Raw genomic sequence first — 23,835 nt, 5'->3', positions numbered from 1 at the left:
CGCAAAATTATTTTGGTAAGAGTTTTCCCTAACAAGTTTTGGAAAGGTCTCACTCTAAAGAGTTGAAATATGCATGTTATTTTCCTATATGGTGTAAAGTTTATCTAATTTTCAGATTTATTGGGAAGTACATGTATATTTTTTCACAGTTTTCCAAATATTTTGCCTTTTTTATGACATTACCCTATGCCTTTCCTGATTGCATTTTTGAATTTCTCAGACAATTTCCTTTCTGAATATATACTTTTAGGGATATAGGATGTCAAACATAAGACAAAAATGCAATTGTATGAAACAGTGCAATTTTGGAGGAAAATTTGAGTTGTATAATACAGAAATGGGCCCAACTCAAAACGCATGGCCCTCCCTGCTGAAGATATCACCATGTTGCCTAACAAGGTCAATTTTAATGTTGACCAAAAACTTCTGATGACGTTACCTTCCTATTCTGTACATGTAGAGCTATATGAAACAGGATTAGGTTCCAGGAAGAAGATATTTCCTTCTAAGCTGTATAAAATGAATACCACAAGAAAACATCAGTGGGAGTTGTGCAAATTACAAGGTTAATAAAGTTTCACTGTGCTTTCATTCACTTTTACTCAAGAATGTTTTTAGATTCTGTTTCAATATTGTTCAGAGAGTAATATGAGCGACTTTTAAAAGACGAGACCTTGAGATTTCCCTCTCATAAAGGTGAATGCAGTATATAAAGTTTGAGATAACAGTTTTTATCACAGAGTTGTATTCAGTTTCATGACTTGCTTTTCTCTGTGTTTTTGTTTCCACCCAGGAATCAGAGCCAAAGGACATTTCAAGTTGTAGATGATCAGATAGAGTATTGCCACAACATTTAAGCAATTGCCACAACATTTAAGCAACCAAAGGTAACAAGCATAATAATCGCAAATTTAGTCTGTGAAAAAAACAGCCAGTTTATCATCATACTGTAGAACACAAATTTATTCAAGCTCTTTATTAGGAAACACAGAATATTCATAGTCAATTGTCTGAAGACTCTAGAAATTTCAGGACCACATCTCAACATCCATCAGTATCTTATCTTGGGTGTTTCTTAAATTAAGAAGTGGATCATGTAGATATGAACATACAGATAGCATTGGAACATGTCAACTGATGTGTGTCTACAGTTCAATGGTCAGAGACAGTCATTGAAGTCTATCCTCTGTGAAATTAAACCTGATTTATACACCATGAAAGAGGGTTTGGAAATCATGGAACTTCATAAAAAGTTTTATGATGAAGCCGACTGTCACGGACCTGCGTCTATGCATTCTAGTGAACCCAGGACTCTTCCGGACGGAAGGATTTGTGTAGAGAAATTGGGAAGTAGAGGCTCTAGTAGTGGAATGAACAAAGAAACCAATAGGCTGGCAACGTTTCAGAACTGGCCAGAAAACTCTCCTGTGAATTATCAACATCTTGCAAGGGCAGGGTTTTACTTTACTGGTTTGAGGGATGTAGTGAAATGCTTCTTTTGTGGAGGTGAAGTAGAAGGATGGGAATATGGGGACACAGCTATGGGGGAACATAAAAAACACTTTCCAACTTGTGAATTTGTAATTGGGAGGACTACTAGCAATATATCGTTATTGGAGTTGAATGAGAGACCGGAGTTTGAAAGGAAACTGAGCAGTAAGATTGAACAGTCACAAAGAGATATTGAAAGACGAGCAAAGGAAAAAGAAGCAATGCTAGAAAGAAGTGACCCTAGTGAAATGAAAAAAGATTTAGTAAGGCCTAATTCTGCAAGCAGTAGTTTTTCAGCAATGAGTGAACAAATGGAAGAGGAGGAAGAATCACCAGCTACATTGTTTGGAAAATACAACCAGGAACATGTTCGTTTGCAGTCATTTAAAAATTGGCCTAGGACGAGTCCCATAGAGCCAAGAGATTTAGCCAAGGCTGGATTTTACTATGTTGGGCAGGATGATTCTGTTCAATGTTTTGCTTGTTTTGGTCAAATAAGTAGATGGAAACCATGTGATGTACCTGCAGTAGAACACAAAACACATTTCCCAAACTGCCCTTTTGTGCAAGGTTTGGATGTAGGGAATTTACCTATTTCAACTCCACCAGTGATGCATGTGGGTATGGCGCCGCCAATCCGTAGTTACTCGACGCCTGGACCCAGTCCAGATCAGTTAAGAGCTGGTCAATTTCTGCAGCAGCAAAGGAACCTTAGGGCGTCTAAGGAACCATTGAATAATTGCAAACATCCTAATTTTGTGCAGGAAGCTGCAAGGTTAGGAACCTTTAGGAATTGGCCAGGAAAGCTTGGCTATCATCATGTGACTCCACGTGTTCTTGCCAAGGCTGGGTTCTATTACACAGGTAAGAATCACTCTGAATCTCTGGGCCAATTTTACTAATGTTTGCACTTGATCTTAGATATTAACCATGGAAAGACGAGAGCCCAACAAATTCATCTAGGATTTATGTCCCTTGGACACCATTATAGATATTTACCTATAGATTTGTTTACAAAATAAAGATGCTGGCTTTCCATAAGTTTAGAACTCTAGATCAATTGGATCAGTCATGTTCATTTTTCAGACAAGCCGTGGGTAGGGTTTTCTTAAAGGTCAAGTTCACCTCAGAAAAATGTAGATTTGATTAAATTAGATGAAAATCAAACTAGCATAACACTTTAAAAAAAATTCATCAAAATCGGATGTAAAATAAGAAAGTTATAACATTTTGAATTTTCATTTATTTTTCACAAAACAGTGATATGCACAACTCAGTGACATTCAAATGAGACAGTCGATGTCCGTCACTCACTATTTCTTATGTTTTTTATTGTTTGAATTATACAATATTTCATTTTTTACAGATTTGACAATAAGGACCAACTTGACTGAACCATAATATAAAGAATGTTAATTCCACACGCTCAAGGAGGAATTAATCTTTGATTCACTTGACAATGGGGAGAAAATTATTTAATATTTCACATATAATACAAAAGAAATAGTGAGTGGATGACATCATCAGTCTCCTCTTTTGCATTCCGACCAGGATGTGCGTATCTATTTTGTGAAATTATTAAAGTGAAATTTTAAAATGTCATAACTTTCTTATTTACATCTGATTTTGATGAAATTTTCAGTGTTATGTTTGTTGGATTTTTCTCTTTTTATTCAAATCAACTTTTTGTTGGGGTGATTTCCCATCTGACAAGTTGTCAGATCTGATAATATTCCTTGATTTTGATTGGGTCAGAAGCACTGTTACTATGGTAACTGTCTGATATTAAAACAAGACTTGTTGGATAAAAAATGTTGGTTAATTCTTTCATGAAGCTTTCCCCTGGTCCCTTTTTTATAAAGAATAGTCATGAAAGAACAAATTTTATAGCAAGGGGATGTTTCATCACTATAAGTTAAGAGTGATTTTAAAGAATGACTGGGGAACCTTTCTTAGTGCTATTAACCATTGAAAATGAATATAATATACAACATGTGCACAAGAATTGAACACTGGTCAGTTCTTAAAGGTCAAGTCCACCTCAGAAAAATGTTGATTTGAATCAATAGAGAAAAATCAGACAAGCACAATGCTGAAAATTTCATCAAAATCGGATGTAAAATAAGAAAGTTATGACATTTCAAAGTTTCGCTTATTTTCAACAAAATAGTTATATGAACGAGCCAGTTACATCCAAATGAGAGAGTCGATGATGTCACTCACTCACTATTTCTTTTGTTTTTTATTGTTTGAATTATACAATGTTTCAATTTTTACGAATTTGACGATTAGGACCTCCTTGCCTGAAGCACAAAATGTTAAAATAATGGAATTCCACGTGTTAAGGGAGGAATGAAACTTCATTTCACATGACAATGACGAGAAAATAAAAATATTTCATATTTCATATAAATAAAATACAAAAGAAATAGTGAGTGAGTGATTTCATCAACTCTCTCATTTGGATGTAACTGGCTCGTTCATATACATGTAACTATTTTGTTGAAAATAAGCGAAACTTTAAAATGCCATAACTTTCTTATTTTACATCCGATTTTGATGAAATTTTCAGTTTTATGCTTGTTAAATTTTTCTCTTTTTATTCAAATCAAGTTTTTGTTGGGGTGGACTTGTCCTTAAATTAAAGTACATGTACATGTACATGTAGCTCTGTAACTAATAAAAGGCCTTGTAAAATGCCCACCCTGGTGTGTTCATTCAGTTTGGTATCAATTGGGCAAAATTAATTTTTGGATATTTATTTCTCAATCTGATTTTAATTTTGAACAATATGGATTTTTATTTTGATTCAAAGGTCAAAAAGGATAATAACGTATTATATCAGACCACATACAGGCTACATGTACATCCAATAGAGTTTCAATTTGAATGTTTTCATACATACAAATGCAGTATGTGAAACTTTTTACTAACTATAGAAATTCCCTTTTTGAAAGTGCAACAAGGAGGATCCTGTCTTGTGTGGGTAGTCCAAGCAATTCTATTATTATGCTTCCGTGTTGAATATGAAACTGAAAATTTTTGTTTTCCACACATGCACTGTCTGGTTTTCTGACGTACTACAGGGTTCCCACGGTCATGGAAAATCCTGGAAAAACTTGTGGTCCTGGAAAGTCAGGGAATTTGGAAAATTTGTGAAAATTCATGGAAAAGTCATGGAATTGCATTTACCTCATGGCTGTGGCAGCTTTCCATTTTGTCGTGTCTCGCACAGTTCCCTCATACATGTATACTCTGCTCTTATAATTGGTGTTTATAATTTCCATTTTTCCCAGTTTTGTGACATCACAAATTTTGTAACCAGTTTTGCGTTCTTAGAGGATTTCAATTTCCAGTTTTGTACAATTTTACTCAACATTCATGGCAATTAGTTGACATATTAAGTCACAACTAATCAAACACTACCAGCATGGCTATCAGAACACAATACATTCGAAAGTTTCTGAATCTCTTTGTTACACAAGATGTTTCAAAATTTTGCTATTTTACCGTGAAATAATGTGTCCTCTCTGGAAAAGTTACTTGAAAATGAAGTTTAATGAAATACCAAAATAGGCATCAAATGCCAAATTTTCAAGATATCCTCATTATTTTTTAGCATATATAGAGAAATACACTTGTTAATTTAGCTGGTGTCCTCAAGTTGTATCACAAATGGCCTCATTTTTTGTAATGTAGAGTGAAATGCAACACTATGTTGAGAATTTTAGGATGAGTATGTCTTTGTTTAGCCTTTTTTATGTCACCTTATTGTAAAACTTAAATGTCACTCTCTTGTAATAATTGGCTCATGTGTGACATATGTAAAGCGTTTCATTTTCATATAATTCAGGGTTCCCCCAGAAATTTGAAAACAGAATTCCATGACTTTTATGTGGAAGTTTTGTAGTAAAGGTGAATTCAGGATCCTAATTTCAATATCCCTGGAAAAATTTGACATTTACATCTATTGTATAGTTCAACTTTTTGACAAGATCTGCATGCTATGCTCTGAAAATGTGGACATACATGAAGTTCATGGAAATCTGTCAGTTTAAGAAATTACATATGTACATGAGTTTGTGTTCAAGACAATTTTGAATCTTGATGTTGGTGAAACGAAAACGGTACTGTACCCTGGTCAGAAACAGACCATATACCAGTGATAATACATGTAGATGTACATGTCATGAGTATAAGGTAGTGGGTGGAATGGATGGCTGTGAGGGGAGGTTATGGAGGCCATCATACATGTTATGTATCTGATTTTGGAAACTGCCAGAAAGCAAGTCATGGAAAGCAGCAATTTAGTCATGGAAAAGTCATGGAATTCTGTTTTCAAATTTCTGAGGGAACCCTGTACTATCATCTATTTTCCCAAGATTTCAAGTACAACCTCCATGTAATTCCTGGTCAATTTGAAAAATTGCATTAATAATTTAATTGGGGGGAAAAAACGTTTAGAAGGTTTGAAGGGTGAAAGTACTTGGGTACATGTACTAATGTCACTTGGTACATGTATTTTTGAGCATGATCGGTTAAGGGTTCGCATTGAGGTGAAAATTTTTTTTTAAGGTACTTTTATCAAATTTGCTTTTAAAATGATCTTTGATATCTCAGGTTTCAAAAAACTAAGTTTCATGAAGATTGATGATTCCGAAAGTACCGGAATAGTCCATTTTATTCATGGGGGTGCTGCTACCTCTCATCACGGACGGACATTTCTACTCAAATTAAATTCACTCTAGTTTTATTGTTTTTAAAGTTACTCTAATTTGGTTTGGATGTTCTTGCACTCTGAACATTTCTCTATTATCAGACATAATATGGTAGAAAAAAAATATTGGGAACTAATTTTTTTTGGTAGGTGTTAACATTTCCATTTTGAAATTTCCGTCCGTGATGGAAAAAAAGATGAAAAGTTTTTTTATTCTTTATCAGAGTAGAAATAAAAAATAAAAAGGTTTAGAGGTATCTCTCTAAACACTGTACATTATTTTATTTGAACATGGCTAAAATCCATACATTTTATCCATATCATAAACTCAGTCAAAAATGATCACGGACGGACATTAATTTGATCACGGACGGACAAAGTTAATTCACTCAAATTCATTTCACTCTAGTTTTATTGTTTTCAAAGTTACTCCAATTTTTTTTAATGGTCTTGCACTCTGAACATTAATCTATCATCAAACATAAATTAGTAGGAAAAAAATATTGAAGTAAACTTTCCTTGTAGATGTTAACATTTCCGTCCGTCCGTGATGAAATTAATGTCCGTCCGTGATCATTTTTATTAGGATAATGTCTATGGATTCAGCTTTTTATTCTTTATCAGAATAGAAACAGAAATAAAAGTGTGTAGAAGTATTTCACTGGACACTGCTCATCATTTTATTTGAACATAGCTAAAATCCATACATTTTATGCATTTAATAAATCAATGAAAAATGATCACGGACGGACATTAATTTCATCACGGACGGACGAGTGAAATACTTGTGGAAAGATTCATATATGCAAATGAGAAACTTTGCTGAGCAGATTATGAGTTTAATTTTAGCTTCTAATTGCAGTGAAAAATGGCTCTGAGAATTATTCAGAACTCAAATGGAATAAGCCTACAACTCTTCACAATTATTTGTGATATCTTTGTTTGGCCGTTATTGGGGCTACATGTATATTGTTGTCAGGAAAATTGTTAAGCATTATTGGAATGCAGATAGAGTTGAAAAGCTACATGTACATGTATATGCCAAAAAAGCGGGAAACAAAGTATGGCAAGAACACGTCCAAAGCTGTAGATTTCATCAATTCAAGCTTGCAGAAAGTGATGGAGAAGAAGTAGAATGCAATGCATAATCTGATAAGCAGGAAAATCAATTTTTCCATGTACAAACTTATGGATTCACAATGCTTCTAACAGAACATAGGTTTGTGAAAATTACATGAATACCTTTTTTCGAAGTCCATTTTGGAGCTAATTTTAAGCAAATCGCTTATCTGGTAAACTGTGAAAATGCATAAAGCTTGCACTGCAGTGTTTAGAAGTTAAGCTTTGGATTGGAATATCAATTTCAATTTTGGATTCGGTCAGGGCCTAAATACATGAGGGCTGTTGATGTTATGGGGTGTCTCCGCTTTAATGCAAAAGATGGATTTAAAGAGAGCCCCTGACAAGTGTTGATCCAACAAACAAGCATAAGGATCAGTGACCTGTTAATCTTTTAGATTTAGTTTTTGGACCTTAAAAAACATCTTTGCTCTTGGAAAATTAATGCCTAAAATCATCATGATCATAAAAATACTTGTATCAACATGATCAATAATCAACTAGCTGTTGATTTTGAACCTACTTGTATTCTACACTTTAAAAAGACAATAGGGGAAGGCGGGGTAAGTTGTGACACTTTTTGCATTTTGCACGTTAGAATTGATATGACTAGTAATATTGTAGAAATAAGTACCTTACCTTTAAATTTGATTCTTGGGAAATATTTTTCACCTATATATAACTTTCTACCCCCACGCTGAATGTCATTGTGACCTTTGAAAAAAAGGATGTCAAATTGCTCAACTTGCCCCATCTGTGGGGTAAGTTGTGCCATCGTCTGGGGTAAGTTGAGCCACAAAAACTATGTAAAAAATGTATGCGGGAAGAACCAGGATGTCAATTTTTCATTTAAAGTCTTTTCACTTGCTAATTCTCTATGAATACTAACATCTTAAAGTAAAAGGACTGTCATGTGAATTTGCTCCTTTCTGCCTGCATATCAATGGCTTTTTACGTTTTTTATTTTTTTTTGTTATACATCACTTATTCTTTACGTTCGATTTTGACAAGAAATGTGTTAAGAGCAATCGTATGTCTAGATTATACTGTGCGTCTAGCATAGAAATCAAGTTGCTACATCTTAAATCAAGTTGCAGCAACTTGATTGAAGTTGTAGCAACTTGATTGTGCAACTAATACTGTTTAATATTATTAAAATATGTACAAATCAGCAAAACAATATTGCATTTGTTTACCAAAAAAGTACTAAGAACTTTTTACAGAGTACTTCCATTGTATTTTAATTGTGTCCGTCCGTGATGTCCGTCCATGATGTCCGTCCGTGATGGAAAATATTTGCAATTCTCTCGGAAGTTTGATATTGGTTAAGAATTCAATATGCTGAACATAGAAGCTAACATACCCGAGTGTTAGGTGCATTAACAATAATTGGTCCATGTAAAGCTGTTTAGATAGAAACAATAAAAATGTACAAAAATTCTAAAAACCACATTTCTATCTTGTCCGTCCGTGATATGGCACATTCAGTGGATACCTGTGTTTGTAGGTAACCATGGCAACAAACTTTTTTAATCATTCAGCATACTATGTCCTACCCTTCACTATAAAACACAAAGGAACCTTGTTCACCTTATTCCTAATTTGTTACAAGCCTTCAAAACTTTCAAAATCTATCAAATGTCCGTCCGTGATGAACCGATCATGCTCTTTTATGTAAAATGTACAGGTTTTTGCAAGGCCTGTAAGTGGAATTTGAGGGGTGTGTTTCCAAAATTCTTCATTTTATTGGATTTTATTTATGATTTAGGATTAGTTGATGAGTGTAAATGCTTCTACTGTGATGGAGGGCTCAAGAACTGGGAACCCACAGATGAACCATGGACGGAACATGCCAAATGGTTTCCAAGATGTGAATGGCTTATTCAACAACGAGGGCAGGCTTTTATTACTCACGTGCAGCAGGTCAACCCTCCACCTATCAGCTCAGTGAGTGGTCAATTTAATATTTGATGGAGCTTTTTTTCTCAATGCTCAATGCATAATATTTTTGGTTTGTTTTTAATGGGCCAATTTTAAAACCTTGTGGGAACACGTGTACGTGTACTACACTTTGCTATACATAGGCCTACTGTTCATTTGATCATATGCCTCCTTATTATGACAAATCATTCTTAGTGATTGTATAAAAAATGTTTTGTCATAATCAGTGGGAATATGATCATGAGGATGCAGTTTTCATTTTTGGTAGTGAGAATTGCCAGATTTTAATAAAAAGGGTCAAAATAAACTGGTATTTTTTTTTCATTCTCCGATAATTTTCACTTCATTGCCATGAATACAGCTGTACATGTACATGTTTTTTTCACTGTTTGAACCAGCTTTTTCCTTGTAGTTTTACATGTACATGAGAAATGGCAACCGATGACAAAACCAATTTTAAAGAAAGTTTGGTTTAGTTTCTTCACTCACAAACAAATTTATCTCAATGTGCAAAAACATCAGGCTCAGGAGCATTTAGTTTACAATGTATGGTTACAGTAGAAACTAGCTACTGTACGTTAATGAGATACTTTCAATTCATGTTATACTGAACTAGCATGTTACAGGTAGTATTTCCCTCTTTAGGTTCCTTCATTACTGTATTTCAGAAAATTGTAAACAAATGTAGATAGCGTTCAAGTTCCTCTTTCTACATGTAACTTGGGACTTTTTGGAATTCTTGTAGGGCTATAAAACTACAACCCAAGTCAAGAATGAGCCGGATTATGCTGAGACAGATCATCATTATTATGTTCAGGTACGTCTTTGGGTGCCTGTTGTGAAATAAATCCATTGATCATAATCACCCCTTTTGATATAGAAACAAGAAATTGAAACAGAATGATAGAAATTATTTAAAAGAGGGAAATATATTACATTTACATGTACCTGTAACATGTCACATTGTGTGTAATAATTGATGCCTTTCAAAGTTATCTTTACAGTATGACATTAGGAATTGCTCTTCTTATGTTTGTACTGTATAGTATGCATGTGTTAACTTGGACCCTGTCTTACGAGGAGTTGCGATTGATCCATTCAATCACAAGTATGGATGGCTAGCAACATCTACCCAAAATGTCAATTTTGTATTAAGTTAGGTACCGGTACGATGTATATTCATACATTCATCATTCACTTGAAGATTCTGCGTTATTTTTTTTTATTCTAAAAATTTCCTAAAAAAATGATATGGATGGATTTCTATACAGTTCAGATTGATCAGATTAATTTCAAGTATTTGGATATCCATCAACATCATAATTTTTCTTCAGGAAATTTGCACGAAGTCCTTTGTAAACAAAGAGAAACACACTGAATTTTCATGAAAACTATGAATGTGTGGATGTACATTGTATCTAACAAATATTGTGAAAAATACATGCCCTTTTTAATGTTGATGTTGCTGGCTTTCCATAGTCCGGGCTGATTGGATCAATTGTAACTCTTTGTAAGCCAGGGCCCAGGTGGAAACTGATATTCATCTCAAACTACACTTATTTCCAGTTGTCTCACGATGGATCAAACGTAGTGGGAAAGCGACGTCTGAAAGACCGCCCGATCCCTGACAGACGCGATGGGGTTGTTTATAAGATCCCATGCTCGACTTGCGACAAAGTCTACATCGGTGAGACTGGTAGACCTGTGGGTGAGCGCATTAAGGAACATCGCCGTGATGTTTGGCTTAGACGCACCGATAGCTCTGCTGTTGCAGAACATGCTTGGGACTCCGATCATCCACCTAACTGGGATGAGGTCAGCTGCATCGCTAATGATAAGCATTGGTATAGCGGCGCATTAAGGAAGCAATTCAGATTCGTTTACACCCGAGCAATATCAACAGGGACAACGGCATTGAGATCCCTGATGAGTGGTTGCCTACTATTAGACGGCATACTGCATCCACCGTTCACAGCGCGCAGCGCCCGCACCGGCGGGTGCCGGACTTCAGCGTGGACCCTGATTGGTCAGTGGCTTCGGCCAATCACAGCGCGGCTCACACCCGAGTGGAGCCGGACATTAGCTCCCGACGCTATATAACCCGTGCGCAGCAGCGTCTTTGCTCATTGCCTGACGAAGTATTTTTTTCTTGCTTGTATCTTACAGCCTCTATCGTTCCATGATCCTCCTATTGGAAGAGAAGAGCCATACTCTCAAGTCCAACCACCACACAGCTTTCAAACTTCATACCAAGAAAGACAACCTCTACCCTCTCCACCCTTGACCAGGTCAAACAAAGAGATGACCATTGAGGAAGAGAAAGAAGCAGCTTTGAGGGAATATGAATCCAGGCACAGAGAACCAGAAGCTGCAGCTGAATTCAATTTCAGACCGAAGACAAAGAAGCTTGAGGAAGCAGAACCATCTGATTTGAAATCAAAGCTTGCAGATGAGATGAGTAATACTGCTTGTAAGTTATCCCTCCTTGCGTAAAATAATTACACACTCGGGGCATTCTTAAACAATAGTTTATGCTTGACTTTACACTCAGTTGCTAAAACAACATAAATAGTCCAAGTGTGCCCATTTTTTCTCTCTGAGCATAAAGCAAAGTTGCCTGCCCATAAATAATTATGGCCTTTATATAGCATATGAGACAGAACAGCTTTTCCTTATGTACAGATAGGCCTATACATGTAATTCTGGCTAGTCCACAGGTGAATGAATGGAGTGTCATTTTTTACAAGTATTAATTGTAGCAGAGAAAGAGGAACACTCCTGAACACTCCTGATAGCATGATCATTGTAAAAAAAAGTGAATGGATTCATAATACCAAATTGGATCTATAACAAGATTTAGGGCTCTGATTGTGTTCTATTCTTCATGTGTAATTTAGCATACAATGCACATGTAGAAAATGGAATTTGAATCGTTTAGTCAATTTGTAAGCTCTTTGTGTTCATAGCTTCCTTTATATTATTGGGGAATGTTGATATTAATCAAATCCATTGCATTTCAACAAAAATCCTTATTTCTATTCACAGATTATCTTTGTGGTATGATTTCCTGCTGACTTAATATTTTCATGAGATTAAATAGGATTTTGTATCTGGCATTGCTTAGAAAAAGTAAACAGTATCATAATTTTGAGATCAGTGATAAAGCTTTATGCAATGCCACAGTACACCATCTTGTTAACCTATTCCATGTTGCTTTTTTTCTGAATTTAACATCTAATTAATGCATTTCCATTTGTTTGCCTTTGCTGTAAATGTAAAACTTGCACCCACTCTTTCGCTTTCAAGTTCTGGTCTCAGTAACTCAAAGGTTTGTGATGAATTGCAAATATGAAAGAACCACACTCATTGGCTCCCAGTCTATATTTCAAACAGAGTGCACATGCAATGATGATCTTGATTGGTCATTGGTATTTCGCAATTGATTGTAAACCTTCGAGTTACGGAGCCCAGGGGGTTTATTTTAAGGAGAGAAATCATAGTATGACTGATAATGTATTTAAATGTAATGTTTTGAACATGGGTTACTATCGACTAAATAATTATGCTCAATTGTATGATTGATTGTACATGTAGGTTATATCTTACAGGGCTCTGGTATGATATGTAATGATGCTAATAGACAGGATTTGTAATGCGCCAGGTGGGTGTTTCATAAAGCTTTTCATAAAGAGCGACTTTAAGAACGAGTCACTGGTGAACTTTTCTTATGGCTATATATTAACCAATTAACATTTAATGGTGAATATCATGTGCCGCAAGAAACAATCACCAGTTGTTCTTAAAGTCACTCTTAACTTTCAAACCGCTTTATGAAACGGTTCCCACATCCACTCTGCAGAGTGCCCCAGGCACAGTAAAAGAATTAAAAAAGGGAGAGAAAAGTACAAATACAATGATAAATTACGGAACTGACAATTAAGCGTAGGAAACATGATATGTGTTCTAAAATTCACAATTACAAAATGATTTCACATTCATATTGATTGTACATAATATATTTGATAAAAGAGAATCTTTTGATTTGCCCCTTCAGCGTCCATTGATAATTTCATGGAAAGCCCTACAGCTCAGATGGCTGTTGAGATGGGTTACCACAATGATCTGATCCGCTATGTCGTAACCAAACACTTCAAGAAGACTGGAAAGCAATTCTCATCAGCTGATGATCTTCTTGAATCAATCTGGGAAGCACAAGGTCAAGGGATTGATCCTACTCTATCTGTAGGCAAGGCTGTAGGAGGTCAGGATCTAGATTACCTTAGGAAACCACCCAAGGAGCTAGAGAGTGCCGCAGCAAGGCCATCAAGCATTGTCGAAATTCAGGTAATCTTTGCTTTCAAATAGGCCAGAGTGATAACGAGTCCCAGTAGGGTTTTGGATGAATTAAAATATCAAAGAACAATTTCTATTGTTTCCTTGTCAGTGAAAACCTAATTGCAGTAATGATTTTGATCGTCCATTGCCATGTAGTGATTGCTACATTACAGATTTCTGATATATTGTAATGTGCATATGAAATTTTTTGTAAAGGAAAGGTTTTTAAAATCAACGATATGTCACACAATGTGCATGATGATAATTGTATATACCGATACAATGATCTTGATAATATTTATTCAATAGTTGATTTAATGATCACAAAAGATTTTTCCTTCGCGCACTATGCAGGTTTCTAAAGTTTTTCATTTTCAGAATCCTGACCTATTGTGTCAAAACAACAATAGCAGATATTTTAATGTCATTCTCATTTTCATTTGTAGGCATTGAAACTTGCTGGATTGAGCATCCATGATGATGATGAGCCACCTCCAAGAAGAAACCCATCTCCTAAAACTGTTGCACCGGCTACTCATATTGGGAGCCTGAAACCACAAACTTGTAAGTATATATCTGGTACTTCCCGTTCACATCCCTCCCTTTCTCAGGGAAGAAACCAATCCCCTAAAACTGTTGCACCGGCTACTCCTATTGGAAGCCTGAAACCACAAACTTGTAAGTATTTATATAGTACTTCCCGTTCACATCCCTCCCTTTCTCAGGGAAGAAACCAATCCCCTAAAACTGTTGCACCGGCTACTCCTATTGGGAGCCTGAAACCACAAACTTGTATTTATCTGGTACTTTCCCTTCTTGTATTTCACATCCCTCTCTTTCTCAGGGAAGAAACCAATCCCTACTGTTGCACCGTCTACTCCTATTGGTAGCCTGAAACCACAAACATGTACGTATTTATATTAGGCCCATCTCAAAAAGAGTTGCGAATAACCTATTAAATCAATTACATCTATGGAAAGCTAGCAATGTCCATTCACATTATTTACTGAATTATGATGTTTAATCATCAATGCATCACTATTTTAAATATGCAATTCGATCCCTTTCCTGTACTAAGGAGGATTATGATGGTGACACCTTTCCATCTATACCGAGATTTAGAACGTTGATCAAGATCAATTGGGATTATTGTAGACTTACTATGAAATCTTTGCCTGTATTATTGGCTAGTTGGAGCCTGGTTGAGCGATGCTGGAATCAGAGAATTTTGTATTCTTTTCACATTGTTAATTACAGAAAGATTTTATTTAGAGATTGTGCTTTGTAGTGTTTATAATATAAAGCAAGATGTGTTTAACCCTAAAACCACCGGGGGAGGGGTTGAATCGACCCCTCCCTCAGCATTTGATTGATTCAACCCCAGTCATATAACACAAAAAATGCCTGGTTTGGTAAGGGTTAAAGTCATTTTTTATTAAGCTCAAGTCCTCAGCAGGATTCTTGATTGGTTGAAAATCCAGTTGTGATTGATTTTTGAAGTTGGTTTGGTTGGAACTCATTATTAATTTTCTCTGAATCTCATCAGTGTTATCACAGTTATATCAAATTTAGTTGTGTTAATAGATAACTCACCTTTTTATGATCCCTTTTTGCATTTCTTTATCTGTAGCTGTATCCAGTTCTGAGTCGAGTGTTCTTGATAAGCAGCTTTGCAAGATCTGTTTGGATAATGAACTCAGTACTGTATTCCTGCCATGTAAACATCTTGCTACATGTAGTGAGTGTGCAGCAAGGGTTACTGAGTGCCCTATGTGTAGACAACCAATCATTGATTCATTAACAGTTTACATGCCATGAACATATCGCATCATCACAAAAAGTAACTGTGTGTATAAACTTTATTTATTGATTTAGTCATTAAAAAAAAGAAATTGCAAGTAATAAACAATGTACATATATTATATCAGTTATAACACATAATGTTTATGTCACAAAAAGATACAAGGAAAAATGATTCACTGTACACTTCTGTGCTTTTTCTATTATTATCTTTCTTATTTTATTATACCCATGTGTGTGTCAGAAATCATGCTGCTGTGGTAACGGAATATTATGTGACAAAAATTTTTTCACAAATTTCAGTTTCAATTACTTCATCAATTTTCAACCAATTCTTATGAAATTTGGCTCACACATTGGGTTCGAGGTAAAGGTATGAGAGACACATATTTTGTATGTGTAGGGAATTGTGTTGCCATGGTAACAATCAGCAGCGTACCCAGGATTTTCCAAAAGGGGGGCAAAGGATTTCAACCAGAAAAAAAATTGACAAGCAAAAAAAAAAAAGAAGGTATTCAACTGCAAAAAAAGGAGATCTCATACGCAGAAAAATTGACCCCAAAAAAGGGCTTCAACCGCAAATAAAGGAGACTTCGTACCAGAAAAAGAATTGACAAGAAAAAAAAAGTGACGGTATTCAACCACAAATAAAGTAGATTTCATACCCGAAAAAGAATTTACACATAAAAAAGAAGCTATTCAACCGCAAATAAAGGAGATTTCGTACCAGCAAAAATAATAATTGACAAGCAGAAAAAAAGGGTCAAGCAAAAAAAATGGGGTCTTCAAGTTCAAAAAAGAGGTAGCACATGTCTGTTTTTCATTGTATTTTACATTATAGATTATTAATTTGGCCTCTCAAAGGGGAAAGGAAGGTGCAAGTCCCCTGGATCAGTGACTCGTGGGGGGGGGGCAGGGGTACGTCCCCTGCATTAGTTATCTATTGGATTGAACCACTTGATTAGTTTCAACCAATTCTCATGAAATTTGGCTCACATATTGGTCTCTAGGTAAAGGTGTACAGGACATATTATTGCATGTGTCGGAAATCGTGTTGGTAACAATACTTCATCAGTAATTCTCATATTTTGCTCACACATATATCTTGAGCTAGTTAGGCAAGACATATTTTTCCATGTGTTGGGAACTGTTGCCATGGTAATGGTGTAGGGTGGGGGTATTAATTACCTTCAGTGATAGCTCTAGTTATCTACATGTATTTACAGTGTACAACATCATGCATGGATATCTGTATTATTTTGTTATTAAAGAACTAAACCTACATGTATATGATAATGCACACACACTATGTTTAGTATTGAAAATAAATATACATACACCTTTACATGTAATCCTGATATCTTTATCTTTTAAATGTGAAATTTGGTAGAAATTTTCTGCCCAATATTTTGAGATAACATTTGTTTTCATCAGGTCATATACTTGGATTAAATATAAAAATCTTCAGAGCGTTTCATGAAAGGACTTGTCAGACATGTTTTCCGACAATACTGTTTTATTTGACTGTTACTACATGTATGGTAACAGTGACTCACAGCTAATCATCATCAAGGAAAGTTGTCAGACCTGACAACTTGTCAGATGAAAATGTTGGTGAAAGGCTCTTCAGTAGTATGTATTATATTTCATATTTATATTGTGCTAAAGACCATACAGTGTATAATATGAATATAGTCAAGTATACTACCTTTGTACTTCATGTTTAATATTATTTACCAAGTAGAAAAAGCATGTACTTGAACTTAAAACTCTAGGAAACTAGAATTACAACCTCTAAGTGTATTATCAGTTTCTTTTATTGATATAATCTGATCTCTTTATTGATTAAGATACAGTGTATAAAGCACTAGTAATAATATGTATCATCATAATGATTATGATATACTGTACATGTATATGTATGACTTCTCAAATAGACCTTTATGTTTTTATATTTGAATAAATACTCCTGATACCTGAAAATAGTATTGGCATATAAGTTGCAGTTTACATGAGTGATATACTGTAATATCCATGGCCGTACTCAAGATTCCTTTTGCTGGGTAGGCAGGACGCGTCAACTTTTTCAAAAAAAACTTGAAAGCGAGGGAGCATTTTGTAAAGTGATATTGGTGAATTTTGTGGAAATTTTCAGTAAGAAATGTAAGTTTTCAAAAATTTCTAGGGGGACAACTGCCCCCCCTTGCTGCATATAGCCATGGTAATATCAATAGTTTTGTTTTTTAGTATTTAGGGTATGTGATGTCTTTAGAACCAATTCAATACAATTCATTCAGTTTTGGGTTTGTTGGTTTCAGTTTTGAACAGATATAGGCCTACTTGTTTTCATTCATATTTAATTTTTAGTTTGATATGTTATATATTACACTGTATGATAATAATATTCACTGATGTCTAATAGAGACATAGTTGAATACATTGATCATTGTTAATACAACCTGTGATGGTGGGTGTTTCATAAAGCTGTTTGTCATTTGAGAGCATCATTTAATGGTTATCATTTAATGGTTATCATTGACCACAAGAAAGGATCACCAGTCGTTCTTAAAGGTGTTCAACTTACAAACAGCTTTATGAAACACCCTCCAGGATTGAACTATTTCATTGATAGATTTTGCAGACAGATGATGAGTTTAAAAAACCATTATGGTACATACTTGTATGACTGTAAATAATGGTCCTTACATTTTTCTGCCATGTTAATATTCTGAACCTTCAGTCTATTTCATTTCTATTCAAAGATCTTTACAGGATATGTCAATACCACCGATTGATTGATTCATTAGCGTAGTTTACCTGATAGTTAATATCATTGCCACTGATTCATTCATTAGTGTAGTTTGCCTGATAGAGATATGTGTATGCCTAGGTTTATAAAAAAATAATTTGGTTATATATGACTGAGGGTGACTTAAATAGTACCCCCCCCCAAAAAAAAAATAAATAAATAAATAAATGAGAAAAAAAAATGTATATAGGGGAAGGCGGGGTAAGTTGTGACAGTTTTTGCTTTTTGCATGTTAGAATTGATATGATTAATAATCTTGTCGAAATAAGTACCTTGCCTTGAAATTTAATTCTTCTGAAATATTTTCCACCTATATATAACTTTCTATCCCCACACTGAAAGTCATCGTGACCTTTGAAAAAAACGATGTCAAATGGCTCAACTTGCCCCATATATGGGGTAAGTTTGAGCCACCTTCTGGGGTAAGTTGAGCCACAAAAACTATGTACAAAATGTATGAGGGGAGACCCAGCATGTCAGTTTTTTGTTTAAAGTCTTTTCACTTGCTAATTCTCTATAAATACTAACATCCTTTAAAAGGAAAAGAGCAGTCATGTAAATTTGCTCCTTTCAGCCAGCATTCCAATTGATTTTTATGGTTTGTTTGTTTTTTAAGACACATTACCATAGGAATTACCATGGCTCAACTTGCCCCATGCTGTTTGGCTCAACTTACCCCAGTCCGAACTTAGTGCGATAATTTGTATCCACACATTTATTATGCATCCATCATATAAAAGACTATGACAAGAATGAAGATCCATACCTGGACTAATAAAGTTGTTATCATGTCTTTATTATATTTAAAGACGTGTGTGTTTATTAAGCACTTATCTATTTCACACTCTTTTTTACTTTTTTGGCTGAAATTCATATTTTTCCCTCTAAAAAACTACTTTTTGTTTCAAAGTTGAAAACAATGTGGTGGGGTTAGGGGTTATGCTATGGGTTATCAATACATGACACCACCATAATGTCTGACTCATTCATTATTGGCCTGGGGCTGGTGGCTCAACTTGCCCCTATGCTCAACTTACCCCGCCTTCTCCTATATATATATATATATAAATGTATATAACGATGTGTTCACTCTTCATGCATCAAAATAGCCAAGCTGTTTATGCTGTTTCTTTTTATTCAATTTCATAAGAAGATGATTTATAATATCTGCCCTACTTCTACTAATTAAGGAGGAAGCAAGTAGAAAGAGTGCAATATCCTGTAAAAGATAAAAAAATGACTGTGATTTTATGACCCTTAGCAGCATCAAAGTTTTTTCCATGAAAGTTTGACCAACAGAAAAAATCATTAAAAACTGATTTTTGGTTAATGGAAATCACTACTTCCTTTTGTCATATTGGTGCACAGCAGAAAACGCTTATGTCGAAACATGAAACAATAATCCTTAAAAATCTTAGTACTCGCTCTTCAAACTAAAATTTGTATATATTATATGTAGTTATAAATAAACTCCTCAAAAAAAGTTTGAAAATCTGACTTTGATCGATAATCCCTCCTTGGTTCTAGTGAATATCAATGTGTAATTAATAACAATGAATAGAGCAATTAATTTTCTTTAAAATGACACCCTACATGATATGATTATGGTTCACATGGAGGTGCAGTGCCTTGAAATATGGGGGCAAGGTCAAAATTCAAAAGTTGCAAGTGGAGTTTCATGTTAGTGTATGGTATAGTGTTAAACCTAGGTTTGAATTTAATCATTTGATTAGTATTTGGAATTCAGAGCAGAGCAATTGTTGCCCGAGAAATGATTTGGAACCACTAGAAACAGGTCAATTTTTATGTCATCTCTTGTATATTGCTTGGCTACTGAGTATTCACATTTCTTTTGTAGATTATTCATTCTGAAACTGAAAGATCAAGGCAGTGCCAATTTGTATTAAAAGTGATTGTTCTTACATTTATTTGCTTTTAATACTCAGCGGTGATGGATATTGATTTATTTCATGCATATTGATATGTTGAGCTAGCAATTGTGATCTCTAGACCTGTATTACTATATGATCTTCTATTAACTTTGTAAAAACACAATTAATCCAAAAGGTTTGAATGTAGAATAATAATCAGAGAAAGCAAACTATGTGACTAGCCACCCCAAAACCAACAATAAATCACCCAAAATGAATATTGAGCTTGAAAGAGTACTTCCTAAGCCTCCGCAATTATGTATAGCTTGTCAAGAACTATCAACAATAACCCTCACAAGTACTTGATTGCAAAAGAAATTGAGCAAGAGATTTACCCCCCCCCCCCCCCAATATTGAGAAAACAAGGTTTGAAGTTTGGGGTCCACTCAAGTATGAGGTGTGCTCACTGGTCAAGCTCAGTGAAACTTCAAGCAGTCTCCCAAAATGGTTTCAAAGATGCTCTTGTATCTTTTTTTTTAATATTCATCTTTACAACTTCTAATTATGAAGAAGAAACATTTAAGATAAGCAAATATTCTTACTTTTGCCCTTTTGAGATTTAATCACTACTTAGGCTTTTTACAGAGAACCCTCCCTTGCGACTTAGTGTTGTTTTTTGGTGGCTGTTCTCATAACTTCTTTTTAATGCAAAAGAGATGGTTTTGAAAGAGGTGAAGGAAATGACAGAATGGGAGGGGGGGAGAGAGAGGAACAGAAAGGGGATGGTGTTTGTCTGTCATGAAATAAAATGAAATGGGAATTTAGCCCAAATGCAAGTTCTTTTGCACTATCAATAAGGAACTATGGACCATTTCGCAGCTAACCATAGGCGAGGATTTCAATGAAAATGTCAGAGCTGATACCTTTCATCAAATGCACCTTTATTGGTTTAATATACAAAAATTAATAATCTCACAAGTGATATGAAGTGAATTTATTAAATTTGTAAAAAAATTGTGGAAGATCTTTGATACAACATGTGGTGAGACCTAGATTGACTTAATAAAATATGGAGAGGTAGATGTGACAAGGAGGGGGTCGAAGGATGAAAGGTAGAGTATTCTTTTTTGGAGATGAGTAGTCTTTGAAAGGATTAGAAACCAGAAAATGTGAGAGGCTTGAGTAGTCGGAGAGATGAGAGTAGGTTGGCTTGATTCAACGAGTAGAGTTGTATAGCACTAGAGACGACTTGGCATTTCAGGCAGGTTGACTTTCCCTGGGAGTATTAGGGATAAATGGGTACTCCCAAGCTGAATATAATACCTAGATAATGTTCAAAGAGTAAAATTCTAAAAATTTCATCAAAGTCTGATAACAATTAATGAAGCTATGGAATTCTAATGTTTGGCTATATTTAGTGAAAATAGATAATGCATGACATCATAGATTTGTTTCATAAACATAATGATAAAAATTGATTTGCCATAATGTTCTGTTTCCTGGTTCAAGTTTAAAGGGATACTCCAGGCTGAAGATATTTATATCTCAATAAAGAAAATTCACAAAGCAAAATGCTGAAATTTCATCAAAATCGGATAACAAATAACATTTATCAAATTTTACAGTTTTGCATTATTCCGTTAAAACAGTTCTAGGCATGTCTTTATGAATATTCATTAGATGGGCTGCTGATTTCATATCCCCACTTGTTCTTTTGTATTTCTATGAAATTAGGTTTATTTAATATTTTTATATCAAGAACAAAAACAATTGGATTGACAACTTATTAAGTGCAATAGTTATATATTGCTGCAACTTATTGCATCATAATGGAGACACACCATTTGCACATGTATCAAATAATGAAACATTTATGATTTCATGTATATGACAAAGAAAAGTGGGGATGTGACATCAGCCCACCTAATGAATATTCATGATGTCCAATTAACTTTTCCAACATATTGATAAATGTTAAAATAATAATTTTTTTATTTGTCATCCGATTTTGATGTAATTTTCAGCATTTGCTGTCAATTTCACTCTATTTAGATATATTTTCAGCCCGTACCATCCATTTAATGATTTTTTAAATTTGATTTTACCTTTTCTCTTCATATCACTCCACCCTGCTGTACGTCTTTAACAATGACCTTTACCCTACTGAATAGTACTGATGGTAACAAACATGTAACTACAGACAAAATATGTGAAAAGTACATGAATATTTAATAAGACACACTTAATAAACATTTGAGGCCATTATTCAGAACATATTTACAGTGCATCTTACATGTACATTAACAGTAGGACCGCATTCATAAACACGATGAAATAAATCTAACAATCAGAGCTTTACAGATATACATGTAAGACCAAGTCCAGTTTTATAGTGGGGTATTGGAATGTCAAATCATGACCAAAATGATAACAAGCTTTGCAGGCTCTTCTCACAACTGAATGCCATAGTTGACTTATAATGGTCAAAGCGAGCAAATACTTTGTCACTGCCTTCATAAAATAACCCAAGAGGTTAAAATTAATCAGAGATAATTAAGAAAGTGAATCTATTTTTATATTCTAATTGGAATTGAGTATCTACAAATCTTGAAATATTCAATTGTATTAAATTGGTTAGATAATGATGGTACAAAAAAATTAAACATCAAAGTCAATCACTTCTTTCACTGCTCCCCATAGCCTTTGAACATATTCCTGTCATCTGAAATTCTATTGGGACTGTTGATAATGTGGTGACAAGTTGTTGAAAATCACAAAAGGATATGAGGCCATGTTACCATGGCAACACAATTTCTGACACACACACACACAAAATGGATCTTGCACATCTTTACCTCAAGACCATTGTGTGTTCCACATTTCATGAAAATTAAAACTGACAAAGTAGTTTGATGCACAATATTTGCAATGGACTACCCATACACTTATTCCTATATAGGGGAAGGCGGGTAAGTTGTGAGTTTTTGCTTTTTGCATGTTAGAATTGATATGATTAATAATCTTGTCGAAATAAGTACCTTGCCTTGAAATTTAATTCTTCTGAAATATTTTCCACCTATATATAACTTTCTATCCCCACACTGAAAGTCATCGTGACCTTTGAAAAAAACGATGTCAAATGGCTCAACTTGCCCCATATGGGGTAAGTTTGAGCCACCTTCTGGGGTAAGTTGAGCCACAAAAACTATGTACAAAATGTATGAGGGGAGAACCAGCATATCAATTTTTTGTTTAAAGTCTTTCACTTGCTAATTCTCTATAAATACTAACATCCTTTAAAAGGAAAAGAGCAGTCATGTAAATTTGCTAATTTCAGCCAGCATTTCAATCGATTTTTATGGTTTGTTTGTTTTTTAAGATACATTACCATAGGAATTACCATGGCTCAACTTGCCCCATGCTGTTTGGCTCAACTTACCCCAGTCCGAACTTAGTGCGATAATTTTGTATCCACACATTTATTATGCATCCATCATATAAAAGACTATGACAAGAATGAAGATCCATACCTGGACTAATAATGTTGTTATCATGTCTTTATTATATTTAAAGACATGTGGGTTTATAAAGCACTTATCTATTTCACACTCTTTTTTACTTTTTTGGCTGAAATTCATATTTTTCCCTCTAAAAAACTACTTTTTGTTTCAAAGTTGAAAACAATGTGGTGGGGTTAGGGGTTATGCTATGGGTCATCAATACATGACACCACCACAATGTCTGACTCATTC

The 23,835-nt window shown here is 34.7% G+C and overlaps 1 protein-coding gene across 2 annotated transcripts; it reads left to right on the top strand.

Moving 5' to 3' along the window:
- Positions 1–866: 866 nt before the first annotated feature.
- LOC121413237 (baculoviral IAP repeat-containing protein 3-like) lies at positions 867–18,379 on the top strand. 2 transcript variants are annotated; one of them, XM_041605983.1, is made up of 7 exons: positions 867–2,355; positions 9,096–9,274; positions 10,014–10,085; positions 11,435–11,738; positions 13,323–13,612; positions 14,050–14,167; positions 15,234–18,379. In XM_041605983.1, the coding sequence occupies exons 1-7, from the start codon at positions 1,128–1,130 to the stop codon at positions 15,419–15,421; spliced, it is 2,379 nt and encodes a 792-aa protein (XP_041461917.1). In that variant the 5' UTR covers positions 867–1,127; the 3' UTR covers positions 15,422–18,379. The 2 variants fall into 2 exon arrangements, with proteins under 2 accessions (XP_041461917.1, XP_041461918.1); XM_041605984.1 differs by lacking the exon at positions 10,014–10,085.
- The last annotated feature ends 5,456 nt before the right edge of the window (positions 18,380–23,835 follow it).

This window comes from Lytechinus variegatus, chromosome 4 (genome assembly GCF_018143015.1).
Source record: "Lytechinus variegatus isolate NC3 chromosome 4, Lvar_3.0, whole genome shotgun sequence".
Classification (NCBI taxonomy): Eukaryota; Metazoa; Echinodermata; class Echinoidea; order Temnopleuroida; family Toxopneustidae; genus Lytechinus; species Lytechinus variegatus.
The sequence above is the reverse complement of the archived record's forward strand: the minus strand, read 5'-3'. Positions and strand labels throughout refer to the sequence as shown.